A 26,669-nucleotide genomic window follows, 5' to 3' on the forward strand; every position below is an offset into this window, starting at 1 on the left:
GAGTTTTTCATTTGTTTATTTGACAAGCAGCAGTATTTTGTCACCTCATATTTTTTTTTTTTTTTTTTTTTTACATATTGAAGGTAAATACAATTATCAGTATAACGGTTTTATTACAATAGTCTTTTTTTTTCCCCCTCTCACTTTGATACATTTAAAAAAAAGAAGAACACACTACAACTGCAAACGTGAGAAAAGAAAGCATGGTTGTTTTTCCTTAGACACTTTTTTAAAAACTCTGACACGTCCGTTTGCTCTCTTGGTTATGGTTACATTGTTTAAAAATTGATGTTTTAATCAGTTTGCGCTTGAATGGCTATAAGCATTATTTTCGTTTTTTTCGTTGACGCACGGGGGCGTGGCACTGGTGATGTTGTAAACAGCGTAAAATCAGAAAAGGTTTTGGGCTAGAGGGAGTTGGGGGATGTTTATGACTGCCTGGGTACATGGAGGCCCTTCTCCCTCCTCCTCCGATGGAGGCGCAGTCCCACTTCATCCCGCAGGGAGACAGCCTGAGCCAGCTGCAGCCAAAAATAAAGACATGGTTTACGTTTTGACCGCCAAGTTTTTTTTCTTTCTTTTACGCCACATAGCTGTACTCGTCTGCAGAGGTCTGGCTTCGCTCTATGTACTGCTTGTCGATAAGCACTTCGATGCACTTCTTTATCATGCTGATACTGGGGTTGAACCGAGCTTTGGACTGGTTGATCACCTTGAAGGAAGAAAATAAAAGAAATGTTGAGGGTTTAAAATAAACATGACTTTTTTTTTTGTACAACAGTGATCATCAAACAACAGAGAAAAGCTAGAGAAATATTTGTTTAACTCCATCAATTAATCAAGAATCTAGGAATATGCAAATGAAGATTTGCATACTGGCACATGATAGGCGGTTACACTTTATGAGGTTACAAAATTCACCGGTCACATGAAACTTACAACAAACGGGCAAGCGTAAAGATCTGAGTGACATTGACAAGGGCCAAATTGTGATGGCTAGACGACTGGATCAGAGCATCTCCAAAACAGCAGGTTTTGTGGGGTGTTCCTGGTGTGCAGTGTGATGCTCTGGGCAATGTTCTGCTGGGAAACCTTGGGTCCTGGCATTCATGTGAATGTTACATTGACACATACCACCTACCTAAACATTGCCGCAGACCAAGTACACCCCTTCATGGTAAGGGTATTCCTTAAAGGCTGTGACCTCTTTCAGCAGGGTAGTGTGCCTGGTCACACTGCAAAAACTGTTCAGGAACGGTTTGAGGAACATGACAAAGACTTCAAGGTGTTGACCTGGCCTTCAAATTCCCCAGATGTCAATCCGATCGAGCGTCTGTGGGATGTACTGAACAAACAAGTCCGATCCACGGAGGCCCAATCTTGCAACTTGGAGGACTTTAAGGATCTGCTGCTTGTCGTGGTGCCAGATACCACAGCACACCTTCAGAGGTCTTGTGGAGTCCATGCCTTGATGGATCTTTGGGACCTACCCAATGTTATGCAGGTGAATTTAATGTTATGGCTGATCAGTGTTTACCACAGTGCTGTCGAATTCTTGATTCTGATTGGCCAGAATGTGTTGGTTGATTTTCTGTAAGAGCAGCTAGGACAGTAGTGCTGGCTGTAATTCCTAATGTTTCTATAGCAGCAGCTCGTGCACAGGGACTCGTTTGGCAGATGCGCCACATAATCCAAGTCTAATAATAAACACGTTCAACAAGATGTGTTGTTATACATCTTATACACACAAACCACAAACAAACAAACAAGCACCCACCCAGAGTCAATTTAACTGACTCACTTCTTGTATAAGTGCGTTGTGTCTCAGAATTTTCCTGGCTTTCATGATCCTCACTATAGCAGCCTGTAAATACATTTTCCTGTCTTCATCCACGGCACTCCTCGTCTGTTCCACCTCCTACACACACACACACACACACACACACACACACACACACACACAAATCCAGTCACACAGGTTCCATACGACAGACAGCATGTACTGGATGGATCTTTCAGTGTTGTAAACACAATGCTGTACCTGTGGTGTGTCCCGCTGCATCGAGGTCGTGATCTTAAACTTGGTTCTTTTACTAGTGAAACTCATATTTAACGAAAAAGTCGATTCAGCCTCAATTTCCTCCTGGAAACATGGGAAAGAATGTAGTGTTAGGAAGCACTTTTGTGCCTGATTATCAACAAATGTATTTTTTTTTTGTAAGAAGTCATACAAGCACTAAAGGACAACATGACCGATGATTTAAGTACAAGGGTGAGTCAAAAGAAATGCTTAATTTTTGACGTTTTGATTTATCTGTAGCAAACAGGTGTCACGGATCTATATCAGTGCCCGACATAATCTCCATTTCATTCAATGCAAACATGCAACTTTTAAAGTCTTCAATGAAGACTTGAAGAGAAACCATTTCAGTACTACACACATTTATATAAATACACTATATGGCCAAAGGTTTGTGGACACCTGACCATCACACCCATATGATCTCACTAATGCTCTCGTAGCTGAATGAACACAAATCCCCACAGCCAAAATCTAGTGGAAAGCCTTCCCAGGAGAGTGGACGATATTATAACAGCAAAGATGGAATAAATCTGGAATGAGATGTTCAACAAACACATGTGTGTGTGATGGTTCCAGCATGACAGTGCCCCTGTGCACAAAGTGAGCTCCATGAAGACATGGCTTGCCAAGGTTGGTGTACAACCCCAATTCCGAAAAAGTTGGAACAGTACGGAAAATGCAAAAACATAACAACAAAAAGAGTCATTTGAACATTCAGTTCACCCTGTACTATATTGAAAACACATAATTTGATGTTTGACTTTGTGAACTGAATTTACTGTTGAAAATATACACTCACTTCAAATCTGATGACTGCAACACACTCCAAAAAAGTTTGACAGTTGACTGTTTATGACTGTGTAACATCAGCTTTTCTTTTAATAACACTTAAGCATTTGGACGCTGAAGACACCAGTTGGTTAAGTTTAGCAAGTGGAATTTTCCCCCGTTCATCCATTACTAATTTCTTCAGCTGTGCAACTGTACAGGGTCTTCGTTGCCTTATTTTGTGCTTCATAATGCGCCTCACATTCTCAATCAGAGACAGGTCAGGACTGCAGGCAGGCCATGCTAGCACTCGCACTCGCTGCTTACACAATCATGCGCTTGTAATCCGAGCAGAATGTGGGTTGGCGTTGTCCTGCTCTGGATGGCAGCATATGTTGCTCCAAAAATGTATACATACCTTTCTGCATTAACAGATGTGCAAGTTACCCATGCCATAGGCACTGGCACACCCCCAGACCATGACAGGCGCTGGCTTTTAGACCTGACGCTGATAAGAGCTTGGGTGGTCCTTTTCCTCTTTGGCCCGGAGAACACGGCGGCTGTTTTCTCCAAAAACTATTTGAAAAGTCGACTCATCACACCACAAAACACGATTCCCCTGTGCTACTGTCCATCTCAGATGAGACAGAGCCCAGAGAAGTCAGCGGTGCTTCTGGACAGTGTTGATGTATGGCTTCTGCTTCGCACAGTAAAGCCTTAATTTGCATCTGTGGATGCAGCGGCGAATGGTGTTGAGTGACAAAGGTTTACCAAAGTATTCCCGAGCCCATGTCAGGATCTCCATTACAGACTCATGACGGTTTTTAAGACAGTGACGTCTGAGGGATCGGAGATCACACGCATTCAGAAGTGGTTTTCGGCCTTGCCCTTTACACACCGAGATTTGAGCGGATTCCTTGAATCTTTTAATTATATTGTGCACTGTAGAAGGTGAAATTCCCAAAATCCTACTGATTTGTCTTTGGGGAATGTTGTTCTCAAAGTGGTGTATTATTCGTTGACGCATCTGTTGGCAGATTGGTGAGCCTCGACCCGTCCTTGCTCTTGAAAGACTAGACCTTTTTTGGAGACTCCTTTTATACTATGATTAAACAATTGCCTCAACTGTTTCACATCACCTTATTATTTCAACTTGTCACATCGCTATTAGTCCTAAATTGCCTTTGTCCTAACTTTTTTGGAACATGTTGCATGCATCAATTTCAAAATAAACATTTACCTTCAAAAAACTATGCAGTTGATTAGGTAAAACATCAGATACCTTGTCTTTATAGGTTTTTTTTTTGTTTGTTTAAATACAAGTCAAAGTACATTTACAAATCACCCCTCTTTGTTTTTATTAGCATTTTCCCTACTGTCCCAACTTTTTCGGAATTGGGGTTGTAGAAGAACTCATGTGTCCTGCATAGAGTCCTGACCTCAACCCAGGTCAGGTGGAAATCTAGTGCAAAGCCTTCCTAGCAGAGTAGAGGCTGTTATAGGAGCAAAGTGGGAACAAATCCATTTTAATGCCCATGGTTGTGGAAAGTGATGTTCATCAAGGCTGTGATTTTCAGGTGTCCACATACAGTACTTCTAGCCATATAGTGTATGATCTAAAAATAACTATTGGAAAAACTGCAATGAAACACAAAATGTTTCAAATAAACAAATAAATAGTAAGCAACTAAGAAGGTCACAAAGTAGCCGAGTGGCAGTGTAAAAACATCTAAATGTTCTTACAACCATTTTAAAAGGTCCATATATAAAATGACTATAAAAACAGCCTTGTGTCTTTATCTGGTTTGTCATGTGGATTTGAGAGCAGCTCTGTTTTACTACGTGGAAGCTGAATGTGTTGCTTGATGTAGAGTTAGAAATTTCTGCAAATAAACTCTGATCGCTGCTGTTTAACGTGACTCGCTTCTGAAAGCATGAAGCAGTCTTATGTATGCATGATGTGAACTCATGCACCACAATCCTACAGTGACAGTTAACCACTGAAGTGAAATTAAATGTTTGTCTTTGTAACTTTGCTCAATATGAACTACGTCTGAACATCTCTACCAGGTGAAAACGTTCCCTGGTGTCTAGTTTACACGGTCAACACAACCTACGAGGCTAGAAGAGTGTTTATGCTTCATCTGGATCAGGAGTTTAAGACGCCTCGCTGCGGTCTTACTTTCTGTGAGTCATGGTTGATCATCTTGACGTCCAGCAGGGACTTGATGGTTTTCTGCAGCTCCTTCTCGTTCATCTGTGTGCTCTCCTGCAGCTCTTTATAGCTCACCATCTCGCTGTTGTTGAAGGCCAGCAGCACCGCCATCTGGTAGGTGGTAACCATGGCGACGTAGGGCTTGGACAGGTAGTTCATCTTCACCTCACCTGAAAGATAGGTAGATGGATAGAAAGAGACAGAGAGTGTGAAATGATGGCAGGATTATCGGAATGATATCTGACTACTTATCTGACAGGTCAGTGTTCTTTTCCAAAATAAGCACGCACGGCGCTATAAAAGAGCGGTGACATCACCTTGAGCAGTTCTGTACGTCACTATCACTTTATTTATCCACTGCTGCTAATTTTCTGTTTCAATCTTAGACAATGAGTCCATCCATCCATCTTCAACCGCTTACTCCTTTTCAGGGTCGCGGGGAAACCTGGAGCCTATCCCAGGGAGCATCGGGCACAAGGCGGGGTACACCCTGGACAGGGTGCTAGTCCATCGCAGGGCACACAATCACACACACATTCATACACTACGGACACTTTAGACAGGCCAATCAACCTACCATGCATGTCTTTGGACTGGGGGACGAAACCAGAGTACCTGGAGGAAACCCGCACAGCACGGGGAGAACATGCAAACTCCGCACATACAGAGCCGTGGGAATCGAACCCCCGACCCTGGCGGTGTGAGGCGAACGTGCTAACCACTAAGCCACCATGCGCCCCTAGACAATGAGTCAACCAAAAAAAAACGGTTCCAGAGAAATGACGTTCCACAGAGATGACAATCTTGCCTTGCATGGCCAATCATGCTCAAACGACAACAAAACTCCCACAGAATATGTGTGTGAACATTAAAGGATTAACGAACACGTTAGTCAATTTTGTTCTGTGTGTGTGTGTGTGTGTGTATACACGCATGCTTTTCTGTCTGTTTCATAAATAGATTTCGTATCAAGAAATATAAATTGTCATAATTTTATTATATACTGTACACATTTGATAACTGAAGTAAAAGTGCATTTGTAGCGGCATCTTAAAAGAAAAGTATTACGTTTAAGTTAAGGATACTTGCGAACACGGTTTCTACACGACGGAAACTCATCGTGGTGGAGGATTTGCTTTTCTCACTCTTGTAACTACACTTTATGCACTTACAGAATAACTGAAGGTAGTGATTAAATAAGAAGCTGCACAATGAATAAGTAATAATAAACAGTGTTTAAGAGCTTCATCTGTACAGTTGTGTAGCTATAAACAGGTTGGTACAGGTGTGTGTGTGTATGAGAGAGTGTGTGTGAGAGAGAGAGAGAGAGAGAGAGCTCGGAGTAGTAACAGGACGACTGCAGGGTGGGTAACTGACTATCTGAACACAGTGAATGAAGCCGGAGCAGCTAATTGGCTCATTTGACCTGTTTCCTGCTATTCCACAACCACAACAACGTGTTAATTAAACCCAGCACAAAACACTGCCTACATGGCACTCGGAGCCTCAGAGTCTTCACGCACTGCATGCAAACACAGTCGATTAAAAGAAACGGCTGAACTTAAAGCTCTGAATGACTTCAAGCCTTAATTTGAAGGTGTCACGTTCTAACCCTATCAGTGTGACACATAGCAACATGAAACAATGAAATCAGGATCCTAATGCAAAGCTCTAATGAGAACTATGTCCTCTGTTTGTGTGTGTGTATGCACCGTACCTGTGCAGAGATAGTGTAGCCAGGTGAGCTTCCTCCCACTGAAATTCTGGTTATAAAACAGCTCAAACTAGAGGAAGAGAGACATCAGCAATAACATATACGCTCTGTATAGTGTGTCATATAGAAACAATTGACTTGAAAGTTTTAGTTATTTGGTTATTGTTAGTTAAACTCCAGTAATGTTAAAACCACACGCAATAATTCCTAAATCATTCATTCCCGCCTAAGTGAAATGCCACACAAGTGCACAGTGTCATTACATACATATATACACAGACAGAAGTGCACAACGGATCTTAATTAATTCTCTTGTATTTTGTTTTTGTTTGTTTGTTAAGAATTTAATACCATGCCAGCTACCATGGCTATTTTCACGGTAAGAAACAGGTTAAAAAAGTAGCATACGTGGGGTGGTATGCGTGACATTTACTCAACTAGTTTTACAACTTGTCATTACATTTGGTGATATACACCGTCCGTTTAAAAATATATTTTTTTGTAAATAAAATGTTAGTTTTCTAATGAAAGAAATGAATATGTCGGTACAATTATAATTTTGTCCACAACACCGATTTCAAACATTTAATCAAATAAGCCCCGAGTCCTACACTTCTTGAACCCATGAAGTGAGGGGAAATAAGTATTCTGACACTTGTTTTTGTTATTTAATATACTTCCAGTAGATACATGTATGTCCACTTCAAATTTACAGACAATGTCTTTTGACTTTGTACTTCTAAATATGAACAGAAACACTGGAGTTGAGACGACTGCTATGCAGTTCGTTGCTTACTGCTCTCTGTTAATAATCGGTACCGATAGTTTTTCCCAGTTGTGTCCGCTGCGGGAGCGGTTTAGAAGGGTCCAGTCATTATACATTACGAGAGCAGCCTCTAGAGGCCAAATAAAAACTATCACTGACTAATTTGGTTGTGTTATTTGAAGTGTTTTTTTATTTTTTAGTTCACTTTGGCAGTCTCTGTTTGGAGTTTGGATGTACATCCTTTATTTACATTAATATTTATTACTAGTTAATATATATATTACTATTTATAGACTTATTTCATTTAAAAAAAGAACGGTACATTTTCATGGTACAGTAAGTACTGTTTATTTTTATAATAAAGTTCAGCGGTATTTTACTCTGAATGTTATTGTTGCATTCAGTATAAATTTGAAAAACTATCGGTTGATTAATCGGTTATCGGCAGGTACTGATCCACTAATCGGTCGACCTCTACTCTCTGTGTAACTATTCTTCCTGCTGCCGTCTGGTTGTCCTGCGACTCTTTTTGAGTGACTGCTGGCTTCTCTCTGATCTCGTACCTTCCTTATCAGTCTGAGAGTGTATTGTGAAATCATATCTGGGGACGATTAGTTGTGGTTCCAGGAACTTTACACCTGTGGATTAATTGTACCGACAGGGATGCTTAAGGTCTTTAAGGATGTTTAAGGCTCTGTAGGTTTTTCCTATCAAGTGTTGTTTAATCATGTTGTCCCTGAGAACTTCTTCACTTTCACCCTGAATCTACTTGTTGCTTGAAATCTTCCCAACCAACTGCAACGTTTTTTATGACAACACCTGGTGCACGAGAACATTTGTTTGGCAGCATTTATATCTACAACACGATTTATATTGCCTTCCTTCTGATGTCAAGACGACTATGTCGCTGGGACATGGTAACTCACCATTTGTACACTCTTCTCGAGTTCCTGAGGGATGGCAAACGTAGATGAAGGAACCTGGGTGAGAGGCCATGCACCCGCCTGCAATACACACGCACACACACATCTTACTTCACACAATCCTCTCATGTTTCCCACAACAGTGACACTTGAGAGAAATTTGCTGGTTAAGACATGTTTGGGGAAACTGAATGTGAAATCACCGGTTCTTTACGCTCCATGAACAGATTTAAAGTGCTAACATATCAGGCCCGGTGTTTATGTTCCTCCAGCTCTACATATTTGTGTGTGTGGTCAGTCTCTCACGGTCTCACCTGTAACACGTAGATCTGAAAGCTGATGCCCAGATCCACTACGGTCTCCTGGGTTTTAATGAAGTTGTTGAACTTGTTGTTGAGGTCAGCACTGACGCTCATGTCGGTGTACATTCTGTGAAGTTTGCTCGTAAACTCATAGCCACATGCTTGCTGCAAACCACAGAACAGAGAAGGATACAAAAAAAAGGAAACAAACAAGAGCATAGTTTGCACACTTTCATCTGATAAAGCCCTGCATTTCTGCAAACTGCTTGGGTGTAATGACAGAGCTTCTGTGTAAAGAGAGGGTGAGGGGGAAGTGTTCATCACAGTTGAGTCACTTTATTGTGTGGACTTTATTTTAGAGTCACTTGAGTGCAGAATTACAGGTCAAAATGAGACACATTTTGGTCTTACCTTTAGTTTGTTAATCATGGCTTCCTCAGAGTCCATGGATAATGAAAGGCCATGTATTAACCTCTTGGCAAGCATTCTGGCATAAAACTAAGAGAGAAGAGAGACGCAAACAGTGCTAAAGAGAAGCAAATGCTTTATAACTTATATTCTAACACTATATAAAGGTTAAAGGGGAGTTAAAGGGGTTTGAGAATCCCTGATTTACACCAATAGACAACATTATTTCCAAACACACAAGAACAGGGCTGGGCGATAAAACGATCTCGAAAAAAAAAATCCATGATATCGATGATGGGTTTTTCAGTAATTATCGATATTTAGCCTACATTCTACCTTTAGATGAACACCGGTGGAACCTTTCTTCTGTGCCATCATGCGACAGACGGACTGCTTTTATGGTTGCAGTGCCTCCTCGTTTATTACGGCTGCGTCCGAAATCGCATACTACGACAGTACGTAATTGACATTCAAAAAGTACGTACTATTCAACATGTGTGTATTATGACTACAATCCCGGACATACTACATCCACCATGTTAGCACAGTCATGTGACCTTCGACGTCATCATAAACACAAAAAATCTCATACAAGTTAACTCTTTCCTGCTGAGATTACCTTCTGAAAAACATCTTTGTCATCTATGTACTTAAAGACAGTGATGAAGCTGGTAAGTTTATCCTCCACCTCGTTCTCGGTCATCCCCTTTGCTGATTTCTTCAGCAGATTGTCACAGTACTTAGCAAGCTGTAATGCACGGCACAAGAGAACAGGCATATGAAATCCACATTGTGATTAGTGTCACTGTGCAGAGAAAGTGTCTGTTTTAACAGATCATCATACGCAGCATTATTCTGAGAGGAAAGGTAATAAAAGATAATACAAGAAAGATAATAAAATAAAATGAAAAAAAAAAAAAAACCAAACAACAACAAAAAAAAACAACTCACCAGTTCAGGCGCTTTACAAATGGATTTGGGCTCTCTGTAGTTTACTACTGACGTCAAAGCCTGAAAAAAAGTCAAGATATAAATAATAAATAAGTTTATCATTTAAAGAGGGTTATGAAGCGTACTCATAGTACTTTTGAAATCTCTAGACACCATTAAAGTTCAATGTTATTAAAAAAACAAAAACAAAATACCACTCCGAATATCATTTAAGACCAAATTTGCAGTTATATAATAGGCTAAAACGTTATTTGAAGTTCTTTAGGGAGGTTACTGCTGGACACATGCATGACCAACAACTAACCATCTAAAACTCTAAGACTATGTAAATGAAAGGAAATTAAAGACAATTCAATACTTTGATTTAATGTAATTTCAGACAATTTAAGACATTTTACAGAGCTGCCGACACTCTGTTAATGACTTCATGTCTGCTACTGAGGTCAATTAATTTAATATTCTAATAATAAGATTGTCTGCCACTTATTATTATTATAATAGTTTATAGACAACCATACAATTGACTAAATCCTATTTTCCTGACACTCTGATGCCACCTACTGGTTTAAAATCATGACCTGTATAAATTGTATGGAAAAAAAACCCCACAACAATGATACCCGGGAATACTCTTTTATTCTATATATACACCAGAGAGCGAATCAAATGATATCCTTAAAAGCGGCCTAGGAGTTTAAGGACACTTGTTATGCGCTGGAGCATTTCCACTGAATGAATGGAAATTATGTCGAAAAAATGTATACACTGTTGTGACGTATTCGCAATAAACGTTGCAAAAAAATAAAAATAAATAAATAAATAAATATTTCATTTGACTCAGCCTCACACATTTATCGTGTTTGATTCTGTGGATATGAATTCATATTACGTGCAATCCTGAACATGCTAGTCTACAAGCTAATGCTGTACTACGGCCCCGTACAAGATCTTTCATAAATACTTCTGATTTCTCTTAGTGTATGTTTAATAAAAATCTTCGTGAAAGGAGGATGTGTACCTTGTCAAGCGCACTCATGAAGTGCTGATCCCCGTTGAGCACTGTGTTAATCAACTGGACAAATTTACTATGAACCTCCAACACGGACTCCACAAACTGAGTTGGCATCTGCAGCGAGAACAGGAGAACTTCTTAAGCGTGTGGTAACAGAAAACCAAAATCAGGCATATAATCCTTTTCTTTATTCGTAAGAATTAAAAGATTATCCCAAGTCTATTTACTGGAATAATTGTGGGAATTAGTGACGGCATTGTAACGCTGCGGAAGAGGGGGCAGGTTTCATCCGCATCCGTTGTCTCCTTCCAGTGAATTAGATCATCGCAATGAAGCAAAGACACGGGGTTTACAGCTGTATTCAGTCATCCGATCAGCACAAATACACCGCCCCGTATATGCAGCCCAAAACAACATTCGCATGCATCCATTCACACACACACACACACACACAGACAGACTCACGTTTTCCTGAGAGAGGTTACTGGTGGCTCGGAGCCCCTCATCACGAATGTGCAACTGCAGCTCCTGGATCATGTGAGGTAAGCCACTGGCGACCGCCCGCAACAGTGTGTACATATTCGCCATGTCTGAAAACGAGTCAACACAAGCCACATCAATTCTCCACGTCAGTCAGTGAGACAGGGGTTTGGGCTCCTGCATGTCAGACTGCTCAGGAGTAACAGCAGTTTACAAATCAAGGATAAACGTCACAGGTATTTAACCAGACACTGAATTGTTACGGTTTGATTTCAGACATGGTGAGCGACAGAGTTTCATAACCTGGCTAGTTTGAGGAGAGATAGATAATGAATATAATGATAAACGCTGCACTCAGAACACTGACTTCAGCAGTACTTACAGTGAATGAAGAGCAACACTATTAGTACAGTATAGAATTATTAGCAGAAAAGGGAGATACCAACAAACAAACTGAAAATTGATATATAAAATATTAATTACATATGAAAATTGAATGACACATTCAATTTTCATATGTAATTAATATGAATGATTTTGACAGAGAACCACACATACACTATAGTCCCTGACCATCTCTCTCCGTTTCCTCAAAGCTAACCAGCTGTTGCTACCAACACATCACAGCCAGGATCTATTTTGAAGAGGCTGGCCCGACTCAGAATAACATGTAATGTCATTACTGCATTCCAAAAATGACTTGTACCCAGAATACTCGTCCGTTTCACATGAAGTACTGCTAATAAATACTGATAGTGTTTCTTTTGAAGATGATTCCTGATTTGTTTTGTGCTTTACTTCGCTGGAGTAGATGCGACAAACTGCATCGAAGAAAGGAGAAAAGGATAGACTGAAAAGTGCTTAAAACGGCTCTGAAAGATTTAGGGTTAGTAGACGAATCACAAAACAGTCCAATATTGGAGCTTGTGTTTGAAATACACTATATGACCAAAGTTTGTGGACACCTGACCATCACACCCATATCTGCTTGGTGAGCATCCCATCCCAGATTTATTCCCTCTGCTGTTATAGTAACCTCCACTCTTCTGGGAAGGCTTTCCACTAGGTTTTGGAGCATGGCTGTGGGGATCATTGTGTGAACATTCAGCTACAAGAACATTAATGAGATCAGGCACTGCTGTTGGGTGAGGAGGTCTGGAGTGCAGTCGGTGTTCCAGTTCATCTCAAAGGTGTTCAGTGGAGTTGAGGTCAGGACACTGTGCAGGACACTCGAGTTCTTCCAGTCCAACCATGATAAACCATGTCTTCATGGAGCTGGCTTTGTGCACAAGGGCATCATCATGCTGGAACAGGTTTGGGCCTCTTAGGTCCAGTGAAGGGAAATAACGCAACAGCATATAAAGCCATTCTATACAGCTTTGTGGTAACAGTTTGGGAAAGAACCACATATGAATATCATGGTCAGGTGTCCACAAACTTTTGGATATATACCTTAGCTCCATTTGGACGACATTTTCAAAAATGTAACAAACTTCTTTCTTTGAATTGTTTTTATTTTTACTTTTTTTTCACATTTGACCAGGAATGCATTTCCTTTCAATAAATAAGTCTCTCATACTTAAAGATATTTTTTGAAACCCAGGGTCTCATGATCGACAGGTTCTTTCACATCCTGCATCATCAGTATTTACTGATGCAATTCTTTTGGACCTAGAATGAAACATTACTACAAGCTAAATACTAGTGGATGTGGCTGTGACAATTAAACAGTACAGACCATCTCTCTTTTCTTGTCTGACAATGTTCTGGCACTCTCCATGCAGGAACTGCAGGTGGTCAGCCACCATCCTCTGCTGGCATTCGTGGATCACTTTGGCATAGGAGCTTGGATGCAGGTACTTCCGACATCGCACCTCTTCGTCTTTCAAACGCCCCAAAACCTTTAGGCAAAAATACACAGACAAGAACAATTAAACAGACAGGATTATAAATAGTAAATCAATCAAACAGTGTCTTGAGCAGGCAAATAAGTCAACCTGGCTGAAATTTCCACTAAAGCTTGTAGGGTTTTAGTAAAAAAAAAAAGAAACCAGAGGCTTCCTCATTATAATGACTAAGTCTAATAACAATATTCATTAAAACACAACAAGTGTAACCACCAGGGTTTTCCCAGGCCGCTACACATTTAGCACATGCCTTGGTGAACAATCCAGAGCACCTATGTCTTGTGACGTTATGACTGAAAGAGATGCTAGTGGAAATGCTAATTAATACAACCCCAATTCTGAAAAAGTTGTACTTTGACTTGTATTTAAACAAAAAAAACTCAAAGACAAGATATTTGACGTTTTACCTAGTCAACTGCATAGTTTTGTTTGAAGATAAACGTTTATTTTGAAATCGATGCATGCGACACGTTCCAAAAAAGTTGGGACAGGGGCACTTTAGGACTAATAGCGATGCGACAAGTTGAAATAAGAAGGTGATGTGAAACAGGCGAGGCAATCGTCTAATCATAGTATATAAGGAGCCTCCAAAAAAGGCCTTGTCCTTCAAGAGCAAGGATGGGTCGAGGCTCACCAATCTGCCAACAGATGCATCCGCGAATAATCAACAGTTTGAGAACAACAAATCAGTAGGATTTTGCCTTCTACAGTACACAATATAATGAAAAGATTCAAGGAATCCGGTCAAATCTCGGTGCGTAATGGTCAAGGCCGAAAACCACTTCTGAATGCATGTAATCTGTCAGACATCACGGTCTGAAAAACCGTCATGAATCTGTAATGGATATCCTGACATGGGCTCGGGAATACTTTGGTAAACCTTTTCAAGGCTTTTTTTTATATATATTATATATATATATATATATATATATATATATATATATATATATATATATATATATATATATATATATATATATATATAGTACAGGGTGAATTGCATTTTCAAATGACACTCTTGTTTGTTTGGTTTTTTTGCATTTTCCATACTGTCCCAACTTTTTTGGAATTGGGGTTGCATTATTATTGCACTTAGAAAGAGCAAAAACTGTGAAAACAATGCAAAAAACACAAGAGCATAAACTAGGATCTATCTTTAACAGTTAAAAACAAAACATGGCAAACAAAGTGAGGGGTGGACAATACTTCATTACTAGACTTAAGTATTATTTTGGTGTACTTGAGTAGTATTAAAATTTAATACTTGTATTCCCCTTTACATTTCCAAAAAGAAAAACTTGAAGATGAGCGCACCTGGTCCTACCTCAGTAAAATGTTTCAAAGTGCCAGAGTACACAAAGTCTCGTATAAAACGAGGCTTCTCCTTTTGGCTCTACCTGATTTGAAAAAGCATGTTGAGCGTGTGAAGCTTTGTCAATTGGCTAATGTTAACTGGCTGCTATTTTGACTAAAGGTAGGTGTTTACATTGCTAATGCCAGGTTAGACTAGCATTGATTAAAATGGATATAAAAAGTCTACACACCTCTGTAAAAATGGCAGGTTTTAGTGATGGAAAAAAAATGAAACCAAGTTAAACCATAGCAGAACCTTTTTCACCTTTATTGTGAAATCAAGTGACAAAAACAAACAGAAATCTTTTATGGGGAAAAAGAAAAACAAAAAACTTCCAATACCCAGCTTGCATAAGTGTGCCCAACCTTTTAGAATTGGGAAAGTGGCAGTGTTCAGAATACACCTGCCATCAATTAATGTGACTGATTACCCCCAAATAAAGTACAACTGTTCCTGTAGGATTTTCCTGACATCATCTTGGTACCATCCAAATGGAAACGCCATGGGCTGCAATGAGCTTACAAAGCAGGTATGGGATTTCATTGTTGAAACATATCAGGAAACATATCATTTCAAGGCATTGGATATACCATCCAATCTCTTGGTGAGGTCATATAAATCACATGGGTTTTTATTCCACTCCTATGCAGATGACACTCAACTCCGCTCTCCTTCCCCTCCCTCAGACACTCATGTTTACGCTCAGCATATCTGGCAGACATCTCATCATGGATGGGAGCTCATCATCTGAAACGTAATCTCCAGCTAAACTGAGCTGCTGTTCATCCCAGGTGATTCCTTCCCATACCAGGATCTCTCTGGACAACTCTCCGATCTCACCTTCGGTCACTGCACACAACCCTGCGGTAACCACGGTCAATCAACTGTCCTTTTCCTCTCACACTGCTAATCTGACACGCTCGTATCGATTTCTCCTTTACAACGTCAGAAGGATTCGTCTAACCCATTTCTATACACACAGGCCACTCAGGTGCTTGTTCAGTCCCTTGTCATTCCGAGACTGGACTACTGCACCTCTGCAAATGATCCAGAATGCAGCTGCATGTCTTGTTTTCAACCTTCCTAAGTTCTTCCACACCACCCCACTGCTACGCTCACTGTACTGGCTTCCTGTAGCTGCCCGCATAAGATTTAAAACACTGATGCTTGCCTACAAAACCGAAAACGGACCAGCACCCACCTACCTTAAAGCACCTGTCACACCCTGCACTGCACCATGCTCCCTCTGATCGTCTAGCACTGCTCGACAGGTCCTACCATCTCTCAGGGTACAAGGAAGGCATGCATCAAAACTCTTCTCTGTTCTGGCACCTAGGTGGTGGAATGAACTCCCCCCTAGATGTGCTTTTCTTGCTATATCACTTCTCCAACAGAATTTTTAGACTGATAGTATTCTTAGTCCTGATCTAGTGAATCAGTATCGGGATGTAATTATTGATAGAGACTTCAAAGCACTTCTGTAAGACGCTCTGGATAAGAGCGTTTGCCAAATGCCATAAACGTAAATGTACCACACAACACTGTAAAGACAATAACCAACAAGTGGAGTAAACGTGGCACAACAGTGGCTTTACTAAGAACAGGAAGTCCCTCTAAAATTGATGAGAAGACCAGGAGAAAACTCATCAGGGAGGCTGCCAAGAGGCCTACAGTAACATTAAAAGAATTGCAGCAATTTCTGGCAAGTCCTGGTTGCTCCCTACATGTTATGGTCTGATGAGACCAAAGTTGAAATTTTTGGCCATAATACCAAAAGATATGTTTGGCGCAAAACGAAAAACACAGCACATCATCAGAAGCAAATAGAACACCATCCTCACGGCAAAGCATGGTGGTGGCTGCATCACGCTCTGAAGCTGCATTTCTTCAGCTGGAACTGGTGCTTTAAGCAGGGTGGAGGGAATAATGAACAGTTCTAAATACCAGTCAATATTGGCTCAAAACCTTAAGGCTTCTGCTAAAACACTTAAAATGAAGAGGAATTTCACCTTTCAGCATGACAACGACCCGAAGCAAACCTCCAGATCAACAAATAATGAGGCTTCACCAAAACAAGATCAAGGTTTGGGAATGGCCCAGCCAAAGTCCAGATCTAAATCCAACTGAAAATCTGTGCGGGGAGCTGAAGAGAGCTGTACACAGCAAATACCCAACCAATTTGACCGTGTTAGAATTCTTTTGCAAGGAAGAATGGCAAAATATTACTAAGCCAAGATATGCCAAACTCGCATGAAAAATAAAAAATGTAAAATAACCCAGTTGCATAAGTGTGCACACCCCTAAACTAACACTTAGTTGAAGCACCTTTACATTTTATTACAGCATTCAATCATTTTGGGTAAGTATTAGTTTAGGGATGTGCACACTTATGCAACCGGGTTATTCTACATTTTTTATTTTTCATTCCCCCCCCCCAAAAAATGATTCTTATTGTTTTTCACTTTAATTTATAGGTTGCAACTTGACTGCAATAAAAGGTAGAAAAGGTTCTGACGTGATCTATCTTGGTTTGATTTTTTTTTTTTACATCATAAAACCCTGCCATTTTAACAGCAGTGTTTAGACCTCTTATATCCACTGTAAAGGTCCAATTCTAGCTAATGGTAAACATATGCACACTTACAGAGACAGTATGATGCTTTCAAGCAAAAATTACAGTTTCTATAGAAAAAACAAAACCCATCATGTAACAATTTTAGCTATAAAAACATGACTAATTTGATTTCTTGCATTAAAAACCATTTACTTTTAATGATTGAACACATAAATTGGGAACTTTTTTTACTTTCACTTTAGTAAATATTTTGGCTGGACACTTTCACTTTTATTTTTACTTTTCCACTTAAGTATAATTTCTCAGTATTTTGTCCACCCCTGGGCAGGAAGGTACGGGTCATCGTGTTACCTTTTCCATGTACTGAGAGCAGTTGGACTCCTGCAGTAGGTTGGAGGCTTCTTGTTTGTAATACTCTCCTGTTTTTGTCAGAAACGGCCCTTCAAAAATCTCGTGATAAAACTAAAACACAGGGAATGGTTCTCATGTGGGTCACGTGTGCAGATACTTTCAGTTTTGTCTTATTTGGAATGCTATACAGTGTAAAAGCAAGCTATTTCAGATTCGTTAGTCTTTTATATCACGTGAGTGCACAGTTAATAAACTGTAAACATATCCAAATATCACAGAAACATGTAGTCCTGTATGAAACCTCACCAGGACACAATGCTCTAACTATAGTAGCGTTATTTCACAGGTACTCACCTTTAGAGGAAACTTTTTCTTGTATTGTTCAACATGAACAAAGGAGTTGATAACCCCGTGGATTACTTTCTGATTCGGATTCTCCCCACACCGATCACTAGGAACATTTTAACTCAGTATTACAAAAATACTCCTCGCTCAGACTGAAACTAAATCAGTGCATAATAGAGAAGCAGTTCATCAAGATGAGACGGACAATATTAGCTCATAAACGAAACACAAACGGAGTAAAAGGCGATATCGACTGTCTGATGCTTTGACCTACTTTTTGATTTCTTTCAGAAGCATTCGGATCAACACGGCTTGAAGAGGCTCAATCATCAGTTTCCTCCACATATCAAGTGCAAGCTGGAAATGTCAAACACAATCATCACAATTTTGAATAATTTTGAATAAAAATAATAATAATCATTTGGGGTCCAAGAATGGATTTACACCTTAGATTATCTGGATAGAAAATATAAACACAGAAACGTCTATATCAATGCACTCGAGATGCTTTAAAAAAAAAAAAAAAAAAAAAAAAAAAAAAAAAAAAAACCACTGCAGGATATCTGAGATGCCTTAGATACTTGTGCAAGAAATTAACCACTTCAGGGATGTGCTGTTTTAGGAAAATAATCAACAACAAGGTGGTGCGAGAGGCGTTTCCAAGGTTGATTATTATCTAGTTCTCCTAACTGTGGCCATGAAGGGATGCACATGGTCAGCAACAATACTTAACTACACTGTGGCATTAAAGCATTGATTGGTATTAACGGGTCCAAAGTGTGCTAAGAAACCATTCCCCACACCATTACACCACCTCCACCAGCCTGGACTGTTGACACAAGGCAGGTTGGGTCCATGGATTCATGATGTTGGTGCAAAATTCTGACTCTACCATCTGTGTGCCTCAGCAGAAATCAGGATTCATCAGACCAGGCTATGTTTTTCTAGTCTTCACGTGTCCGGTTTTGCTGAGCCTGTGCTCATTGCATCCTCAGCTTTCTGTTCTTTGCTGACAGAAGTGGAACCCCACATGGTCTTCTGCTGTTGTAGCTCATCCACCTCAAGGTTCGACGTGTTATGCGTTCTGAGATGCCTTTCTGCTCACCACAATTGTACAGAGTGGTTAACTGAGTTAGTGTAAACTTTCGGTCAGCTCGAACCAGTCTGTCCACTCTCCGTTGAACTCTCTCTAATCAACAAGGCGCTCACCAGATGTTTTTTCTTTATTGGGTAAAAATCCCAGGAGATCAGCCCGCACGGCACCAACAATCACATCGTGATTAAAACCACGGAGATCACAGTTTTCCCCCAATCTGATGGCTGATCTGAAAATTACCTGAAGCTGCCCGCCCGTATCTGCACAATTTTATGTAGTGCACTGCTGCCACATGATTGGCTGATTAGATAATTGCATGAACGAGGACCTGTTCCTAATAAAGTGTTCGATGAGTGTATTTATTTGGATATATAATAATTAAACATGTATGTTTCCATAATCTGCTCCCACCTACCATCACCTACTTCTTGCACCCTAATTGATTTGTAGACTGCAAATAAAAATACATCTGCCACCAGGCGTAGTGCTTTATTTAAACCGTATAAAACCGTAGGTGTGTGCTTCTAATCATGGCTGAAGTGAACACCTTCCTCTTAGGAAATAATAAATAAATAAATAAATAAAACGAGCAAATCTGGGATTTCCAATGGCACAAACATTTTTTGCACAGAATAGAAAAACAAGGAACAAGACAGGAAGATGATTGTCAAACGTTAAGAGCTGATTTGCATGGTATGCACAATATAGCAATCAGATTTCAGAAATCGAACAAAACACAAACAAACGCGGTTAAAAATTGAACCCAGATACCAGACACGTGACCTTGTTGTGTCTATGCCAAGTCTAAATTCCTGAAAACAACCGAATCGAGTCATTTGGCACCGAACAACGTGTAATCTGGAACTCTACGTCACTTCTGCATTCTTCAAACGAGTCGAACGTAACAGCTTTACCGGAGTGCAGTAGTTTGTCTTTGGGCACATGAGTGTTTCTGTACCTCTCCGATCTCCATCAGTGGTTCGTTCATATCGACTCCTCCGTAGCCGTACTGCAGATCTGCTTCGGTCAGTTTGTTCTTCTTTATAAACTGTGTGTTGAGGTACCTAACAGGAAAAAAAATTAATAAATAAAAAATCACTACATGAACAGCAGCAAACGAACACAAACCGCACCACATCCCACAACATCTGGGTCAAACGGCGATGATGGAAGAAAACAATTCCAGAGAAACGATGAGTCACTTACAAGCAATATTTTGAGAAGACGTTTCGCTCCGTGCGAGTCACAGTGCCTGAACTCACTGGTCAGTGAAGTGACCTTAATACAACTTTTTGCCCAAAATTTCATTAACACAGTTTCCCTCTTGTCCAAAATGTGTTTAGCTGTAAAGTTTGCTTCGTGTTTACTTTCAGTGATTAAAAAGGGTTCATTGCTATGCCAGCTAACCATGGCTATTTTCCTGATGAGGAACAGGTTAAAATGAAAGAGAAGATAAAAAGACAGAAAGAAAGAAAGACAGAAAGAAAGACAGAACGAGAGAAAGACAGACAAAGAAATCGACAGAAAGAAAGACAGACAGAAAGAGAGACAGAAAGAAAGAAAGAAGCAAAGGAACATTTACAGACATTTTTTAAAAGTTTATCTTTGATTTTAAAAAAAATAATAATCTAAAACTAAATCTGTCCTCACTTCATTAATAATCTTTTCATATGAATCAACTGAATATATTAAATAATAATAATAATAAAAAAATCCTAGAGGAGTCAAAACCATCACAGTCCACTAAAATGTGCCTCAAAGATATTGGACTTTGGCAGAAGGGGCATAAAGGAGGATCTTCACCCGTTCGAGTGGCCTATTTGGCAGCGGGTGTAGATGATACAGTCCGAGCGATTATCCGAGTAGAAACAATGTTTTCTACCAACAACAGAAATCGCTGGAAGACTGAAGGAAAGAAGCCTATGTTTCCATGGCAACCACTCAACCAATAAAACGACCCAGTGTTAAGCCTTTAATTAAATGTAAAGACGTTACAAATGAAGCGAACTGTACATCGTGTAACGCTTCGGTTTACAGTAAGCTATGCTCTAGAAAAGAAAAGGTTTCTCTCTACGCACCGATATAAGCAGTCCATGTAGTCAGCACCCTTACTGTACTCCTCCCAGTATCTATGATACATCAGCAGCACTTTCTCCTCAGACTCCAGCACTTTCTGCAAACACAGACAAGGCCGTCTCGTCGGTGGTGGAGTAGTGACAAGTAAATGATGAGTAAACGAACAGGAGATAAACGTTATTACTACAGGCACACGTGATGAAGTCTAACGTTAGTCCTTACCTTATATAGTTGACGGACATGATTTTCCAGAAACACTTTAGTCTCCGTGTATAGCCGTTCACCCAGGGGTTCTGGGTATGCGACACACAACGCGTAAATATCACTGAGACCTGCGGTTAAAGAAACTTTACAGGATCACAGTCAGAATCTAGAACATTTGGTAGGATTAGCGTTATTTGCTCCTAAGATCTTTAACCGCGCAGTAAAATCCCCCAGCGTGAAATTAACTCGCTTTACGTGTGTTCAGAATAAGAGTTATAGGACCACTCCAAGCTTTTCTATGCTCTGGCTACCGCATCGGTGTAATAACCACAGACAATTCTGATGTTTTCCCGTTCCACTTACCAGTCCCTCCAGGATTTCACGCAAAATCAAGCAAACGCCACAATATTCGGAGGAGCCTGCAATTTCTCACTATTACCGCGGGTTCGAGCCGAGACGTGTGATGTTCAGCCAAAGCCCTCTTCGATTCATGTGCATCGAACATGAGTGCAGTTAAAAGTTCTCGTTTATGGACAAACGTCACTGAGACACAATTTTGTGCAATTGTAATTTCGCCAATTCGAGCAGTTTTCTGCAAAAAAAGACAATCACACACACAAAAAAAAATCTATAAAAACCTGTACAGACTGACTTATAACAGGAGTCTAAGGGCAGATAATTGGGGCAGTTGTACTACATTTATGAATGAGATGTTTTTTTGTAGGAGACTGGGTAATTCTTAGTTAAGATATTTGAAAATGAAGCTCTAAATACTTATTAGAATTTGTCCCTTTCGGTGACCGCATTTTTCGGAAAGTGCTTTAGTCTTTTCCTGATTGTGCACAGATACTACAAAAACATTCTGGGTAAGTAACGGGAATGATTTTTGACTGTATTCTTCCTGGGCAGCCAATCGGCATGGCAGGTAGTGCTGCTGTCTCCGTGTTCAATCCTGAGCTCGGGTTACTGTGTGTGTGGAGTTTCATGGAAAGTTACTTCCACGTCTGTGTGGGTTTCCCAGATGGATGTATAAATGAATGAATGAATGAATGAATGAATGAATGAATGTATTGCTTTGGTGTTTAAATGTACATTCGAAACTTATACTAACTGTAATGGTTGTATTTTTAAATTTGCACTACATACACTACCGGTCAAAAGTTTAGACACACTCATACTTTATTTATTTTTTTCCCCACATTTTAGAATAATAAAGTCATCAAAACTCTGGAGTAACACAAATGGAACTGTGGGAATTATGTTGTGATAAAAAAATCCAAAATAAATAAAAATAATTTAATATTTTAACATCTTCAAAATAGATGCCCTTTTTACATAGATTTTCCAGAAATGTATTCTCAGCGTTTTCTCGACAGATTTGTTGAGGAATTTCCATGAGATGCTTTTTAAACAGTATTAAAGGAGTTCACACCTATGCTGGACACTTATCGGCTGCTTTTCTGAATATTTCACTCCGAGTGGTCCATTTAAAAAAAAATTTTTTGTAAATAAAATGTTAGTTTTCTAATGAAAGAAATGAATGTCAGCACAATTATATTTTGTCTACAACTCCGATTTCAAACATTTAATCATACATCTTCAGATCAAAAGGCTTTTAACGTCATGAGAAACATTTCAGTCGAGTGTCCACAAACATTTGACTGGTAGTGTACTTGTTTGTAACTTAATAAACTGCCATTAGCCTTCAATTATCAGCACAAGGGAAACATGCCAAAATTATTCTCTGTCAGTAGAGATAAAAAAGTAAACTTTGTAAAGTAGACTGTGTCTCTAAGCTCCTAAGCATTTATCACACCAAACCGAGCGTAGCCTGTCCCCAAGCTCCTCTGTGAAAGGATACGAGAAGCGGTCATTCCAAGTAGCTCTCTCTACGTAATCCAGCATCACCACCGCCTTGATGGTGGTGAGCAGCTTGTTCCAGGTCTCATCAAAATCCACCACCCGTGGCTTTAAGGACATCGTGCAGCTCCCACTGCAAACTGCTGGAACAGCAAAGGAAGAGGTCATAAAATGCAAACCATCGATCATCCAATATACAACGGCGATACAATCACTAACCTCAGGACTGGTGGTGATGATTTCTTACTAAACAACCACTAACTACATGACGAATGATCACACGGTGAAGGACACGGAGTGAGTTTCCAGAACTGGGGACATTATTACCATGGAGATATCAAAGATTAAAACATCTAAACAGAGACTAAACACGATGCCACTCAGTTTAACGTTCCCATGAAATGGCAGGAGAGCGGTGATTTGATTCCCTGTGTTGGTGTATTTCCTTTTGAAACAGGAAGTCAGAATGACAGCGAGATTTACACACGATACATAAACGCCACACATCACTGCCAACTCTTTAAATATGGAGAACAGAGAAGAGGTTAACGAGAGGCTTTATTTATGTCCGAGGAGGAGGATTCCTCACCGCCACACCGATTTAATTAAACGAGAAACTGGAAACGAAGTCACCGTGTGATTTTGGAGTCGCCGTACACGTGTGAGGTCGAAGGTCAGTGGCACAGATGGTGACGGAGAGGTTCAGGGTCGTCAGCGGAAACCATCCGAATTACCCTGAAGGTGCGTTCACACATGCAACCATTTTATCACTGCACTATCATGTCGCCAGTAGGCGTTTATATTACTGGTTGCCATAGTAACATTGATCAGTGGGTGGTGCAACTAGCGTTGCAACAAACCAGTTTTCTTGCCGTTAAAACGAAACCTTCTGGAGGGAGAGTGTTTGTATAAAAAATACACCAGGGTATATATGTGCATCATATTGTACGAGATGGAAATACAGCATATGCTCTTTGCCATCGCGGACATCTATCTATCGCTGGAAGTCGCCGGCTTTCGTTGGAAAAGAACGGTGTGCGGTCACTTTGTCAATGCGAGTCGCTGTGGCTTTAGTGTTGGAGAAACCCTGAAGACATGTAAAGATGGACTCTGGACGTTCCGGCATCGAACAGCTCCAAGTTAGGGGGAAAAAAGGGGTCCGTCATGTCAACTCCACCTCACACAATTCTATACTCGTAAAAATAAAGAATGATTTGTTTCTCCACCGAATAATGATTGGAAAAGGAAATGGCTGTGTCCCAAACCGCATACTTACCTACTATATAGTAGGTGAAAAGCAGTACACCAGAGGTGTAGTAGCTATGTCCGAATTCTCAGTATGCGAGAAACAGTAGGCGAGATATACCCGGATGGTGTACTGCTTCCCGGCGAGATTTTGCAGTATGCAACCGATGCCCACTACGCGAGTCAAACAATCCCATAATGCAACGGGACTGGTGCAGACGAGCTCAAAAAAATAAATAAATGAATAAACGCAGAAGACAGCGTCAGCTCTTTTTAAGTATTAAACCTCGGTTAAACAGGACTTGTTTAACAAAACCCGAATAAACTGTTAACTGGTTTAAGATTTGTGTGTTTATGATGATGTCGAAGGTCACATGACAATGCTAACATGGTGGATGTAGTGTGTCCAGAATTGTAGTCATAACACACACACACACACACACACACTGACTGACTAGTACGTACTGTCACAGTATGTGATTTCGGACACAGCCCATGTGTGAAGACGCACCGCTGAACCATGTTTGCTGTGAAGGAGCGGATACTGTAGATCAAGCCCCTCCCTCCAGGGGCAGGGGAGAGTAGGGGAGGCGGAACATACAGCTCTAGAGAGCGTTTAATTGGACGAAAACAAGACTAGTACATGATGAATCACGTAAAAACGTTAATCATTTTCCTGTAATTGGGCTATAAAATGAAAAGCAAATATCTCCAAAACTACATGTGTTGCTGTATATAGACCATGTATAGACCATGATATTGGTCTTGAGAGCTGTGATATTTTATTTTCTGATGCATGTAAAGGAGAAGGATTTATCAGAAAACCTGACTGAAGTGAAATACAGCTCAAAGCAAAGTGTGTTAACGCTTGCACCAGGCACAAATATACAGTAATGAGAGAGTTATTATCATAATAATCAGTGGTGAAAATTATTTTGTGACTCTTTACGACACCAGGCGCATATTTACGTTACGCTACAACTCAACTAGCGAACCAACTGTACACAGGCCCGGCTAGTTAGCTACACAGCTTAGCTTTAACGGTTCTGCCGTTCAGTTTTGGTTTGAAAATGCTCGACTTAACATAGCAAGCAGAGCACTTTGAATGTTTCTTGAAAATAAAGCTGAAGGCCCGCACTCTGCTGTTTCAGTCCAGCCCGTGGACTCGGAGCCGTGTTGCTGAGTAACTACACAACTTAGCCGAGCTTTTAGCTACATCCAGCCGAGCGCCTGGAACCAGCTCCCCTTTCAGCCGCTATTTTATCACATTAAACATTTCTAACACCGTGACACAGACGCACACCACTAAGAGGGACGGTTACTGTAAATAAATGTCCTGTTACCTTGACCAATGTCAGTGTGTTGAATAAAACTTCCCCCGTCTGTCAAAAAAAAAACACCTTCGATAGCTTTCACTTAAACCTCTGCCATCGTCCAGTCTCGAGGAACAAACTACTGCTTCGGTTAGAGGGGCTTCAGAGATAAAAAGAGAAATAATATACAACATTAAATCACATGTAAGGTTTTCGAAAGGATACAGACTGTATTTTAAAAAAGTTGAAATGTATAAAATGTAATCTGTAGTTGAAAATGTTATATTGTCCAAACGAACGTTTTAAAAACTCACCTATTCAGTGATGGTTTCGTCTAGAAGTACGGTAAGCAAGTCAGGACAAGGACGCTCGAAGATCGAAAGCCTTGACACTGAGTGATGACGTAATCAATGCGTTGCGATGGAAGTGAAGAAACGTCAATCTTTTTTTTGTTTTTGTTTGTTTGTTTGTTCATAAAAATGAAAAATTATAAATTTTTCGTTCAAATATTTGTTAATTAACATTAAAGACTCGGTACAGAATGAGAATTATGCCACTATAATTTGCAAATTAATTTACAAGAGATCTTTTTTTATATATATATATTATAACTATATATATATATATATATATATATATATATATATATATATATATATATATATGAAGTTTTGTATACAAAGCTTTAAATATGAATTCAGTTCTAAAATGATCAGAAATC

At 40.0% G+C, this 26,669-nt stretch overlaps 1 protein-coding gene across 3 annotated transcripts; it reads right to left on the reverse strand.

Moving 5' to 3' along the window:
* Positions 1-26,336, reverse strand: cul2 (cullin 2). 3 transcript variants are annotated; one of them, XM_053635986.1, is made up of 22 exons: positions 26,263-26,336; positions 25,979-26,108; positions 23,392-23,530; positions 21,549-21,651; positions 21,329-21,423; positions 20,209-20,314; positions 18,429-18,511; positions 18,164-18,260; positions 17,810-17,920; positions 13,361-13,523; positions 11,608-11,732; positions 11,149-11,256; positions 10,131-10,190; positions 9,799-9,927; positions 9,183-9,269; positions 8,784-8,936; positions 8,473-8,550; positions 6,784-6,850; positions 5,034-5,236; positions 2,042-2,143; positions 1,802-1,918; positions 1-712 (listed from the first exon to the last, which is right to left on the reverse strand). In XM_053635986.1, the coding sequence occupies exons 3-22, from the start codon at positions 23,508-23,510 to the stop codon at positions 581-583; spliced, it is 2,238 nt and encodes a 745-aa protein (XP_053491961.1). In that variant the 5' UTR covers positions 23,511-23,530; positions 25,979-26,108; positions 26,263-26,336; the 3' UTR covers positions 1-580. The 3 variants fall into 3 exon arrangements, with proteins under 3 accessions (XP_053491961.1, XP_053491953.1, XP_053491970.1); XM_053635978.1 differs by having other exon boundaries at positions 23,392-23,533; XM_053635995.1 differs by lacking the exons at positions 21,329-21,423; positions 21,549-21,651; positions 23,392-23,530.
* Positions 26,337-26,669: the final 333 nt, after the last annotated feature.

Source organism: Ictalurus furcatus, chromosome 1 (assembly GCF_023375685.1).
Source record: "Ictalurus furcatus strain D&B chromosome 1, Billie_1.0, whole genome shotgun sequence".
Taxonomy (NCBI): Eukaryota; Metazoa; Chordata; class Actinopteri; order Siluriformes; family Ictaluridae; genus Ictalurus; species Ictalurus furcatus.

Excerpts from the sequence above, each read along its gene's own strand:
- cul2 (XM_053635986.1), bottom strand. The coding sequence starts at position 23,510 with ATGTCCTTAAAGCCACGGGTGGTGGATTTTGATGAGACCTGGAACAAG. Across the intron at positions 8,551-8,783 it reads TTCAGATCTACGTGTTACAG|GCGGGTGCATGGCCTCTCAC; the intron begins GTGAGACCGTGA and ends TGTGTATTGCAG. Across the intron at positions 5,237-6,783 it reads GCTACACTATCTCTGCACAG|GTGAGGTGAAGATGAACTAC; the intron begins GTACGGTGCATA and ends CCTATCTTTCAG.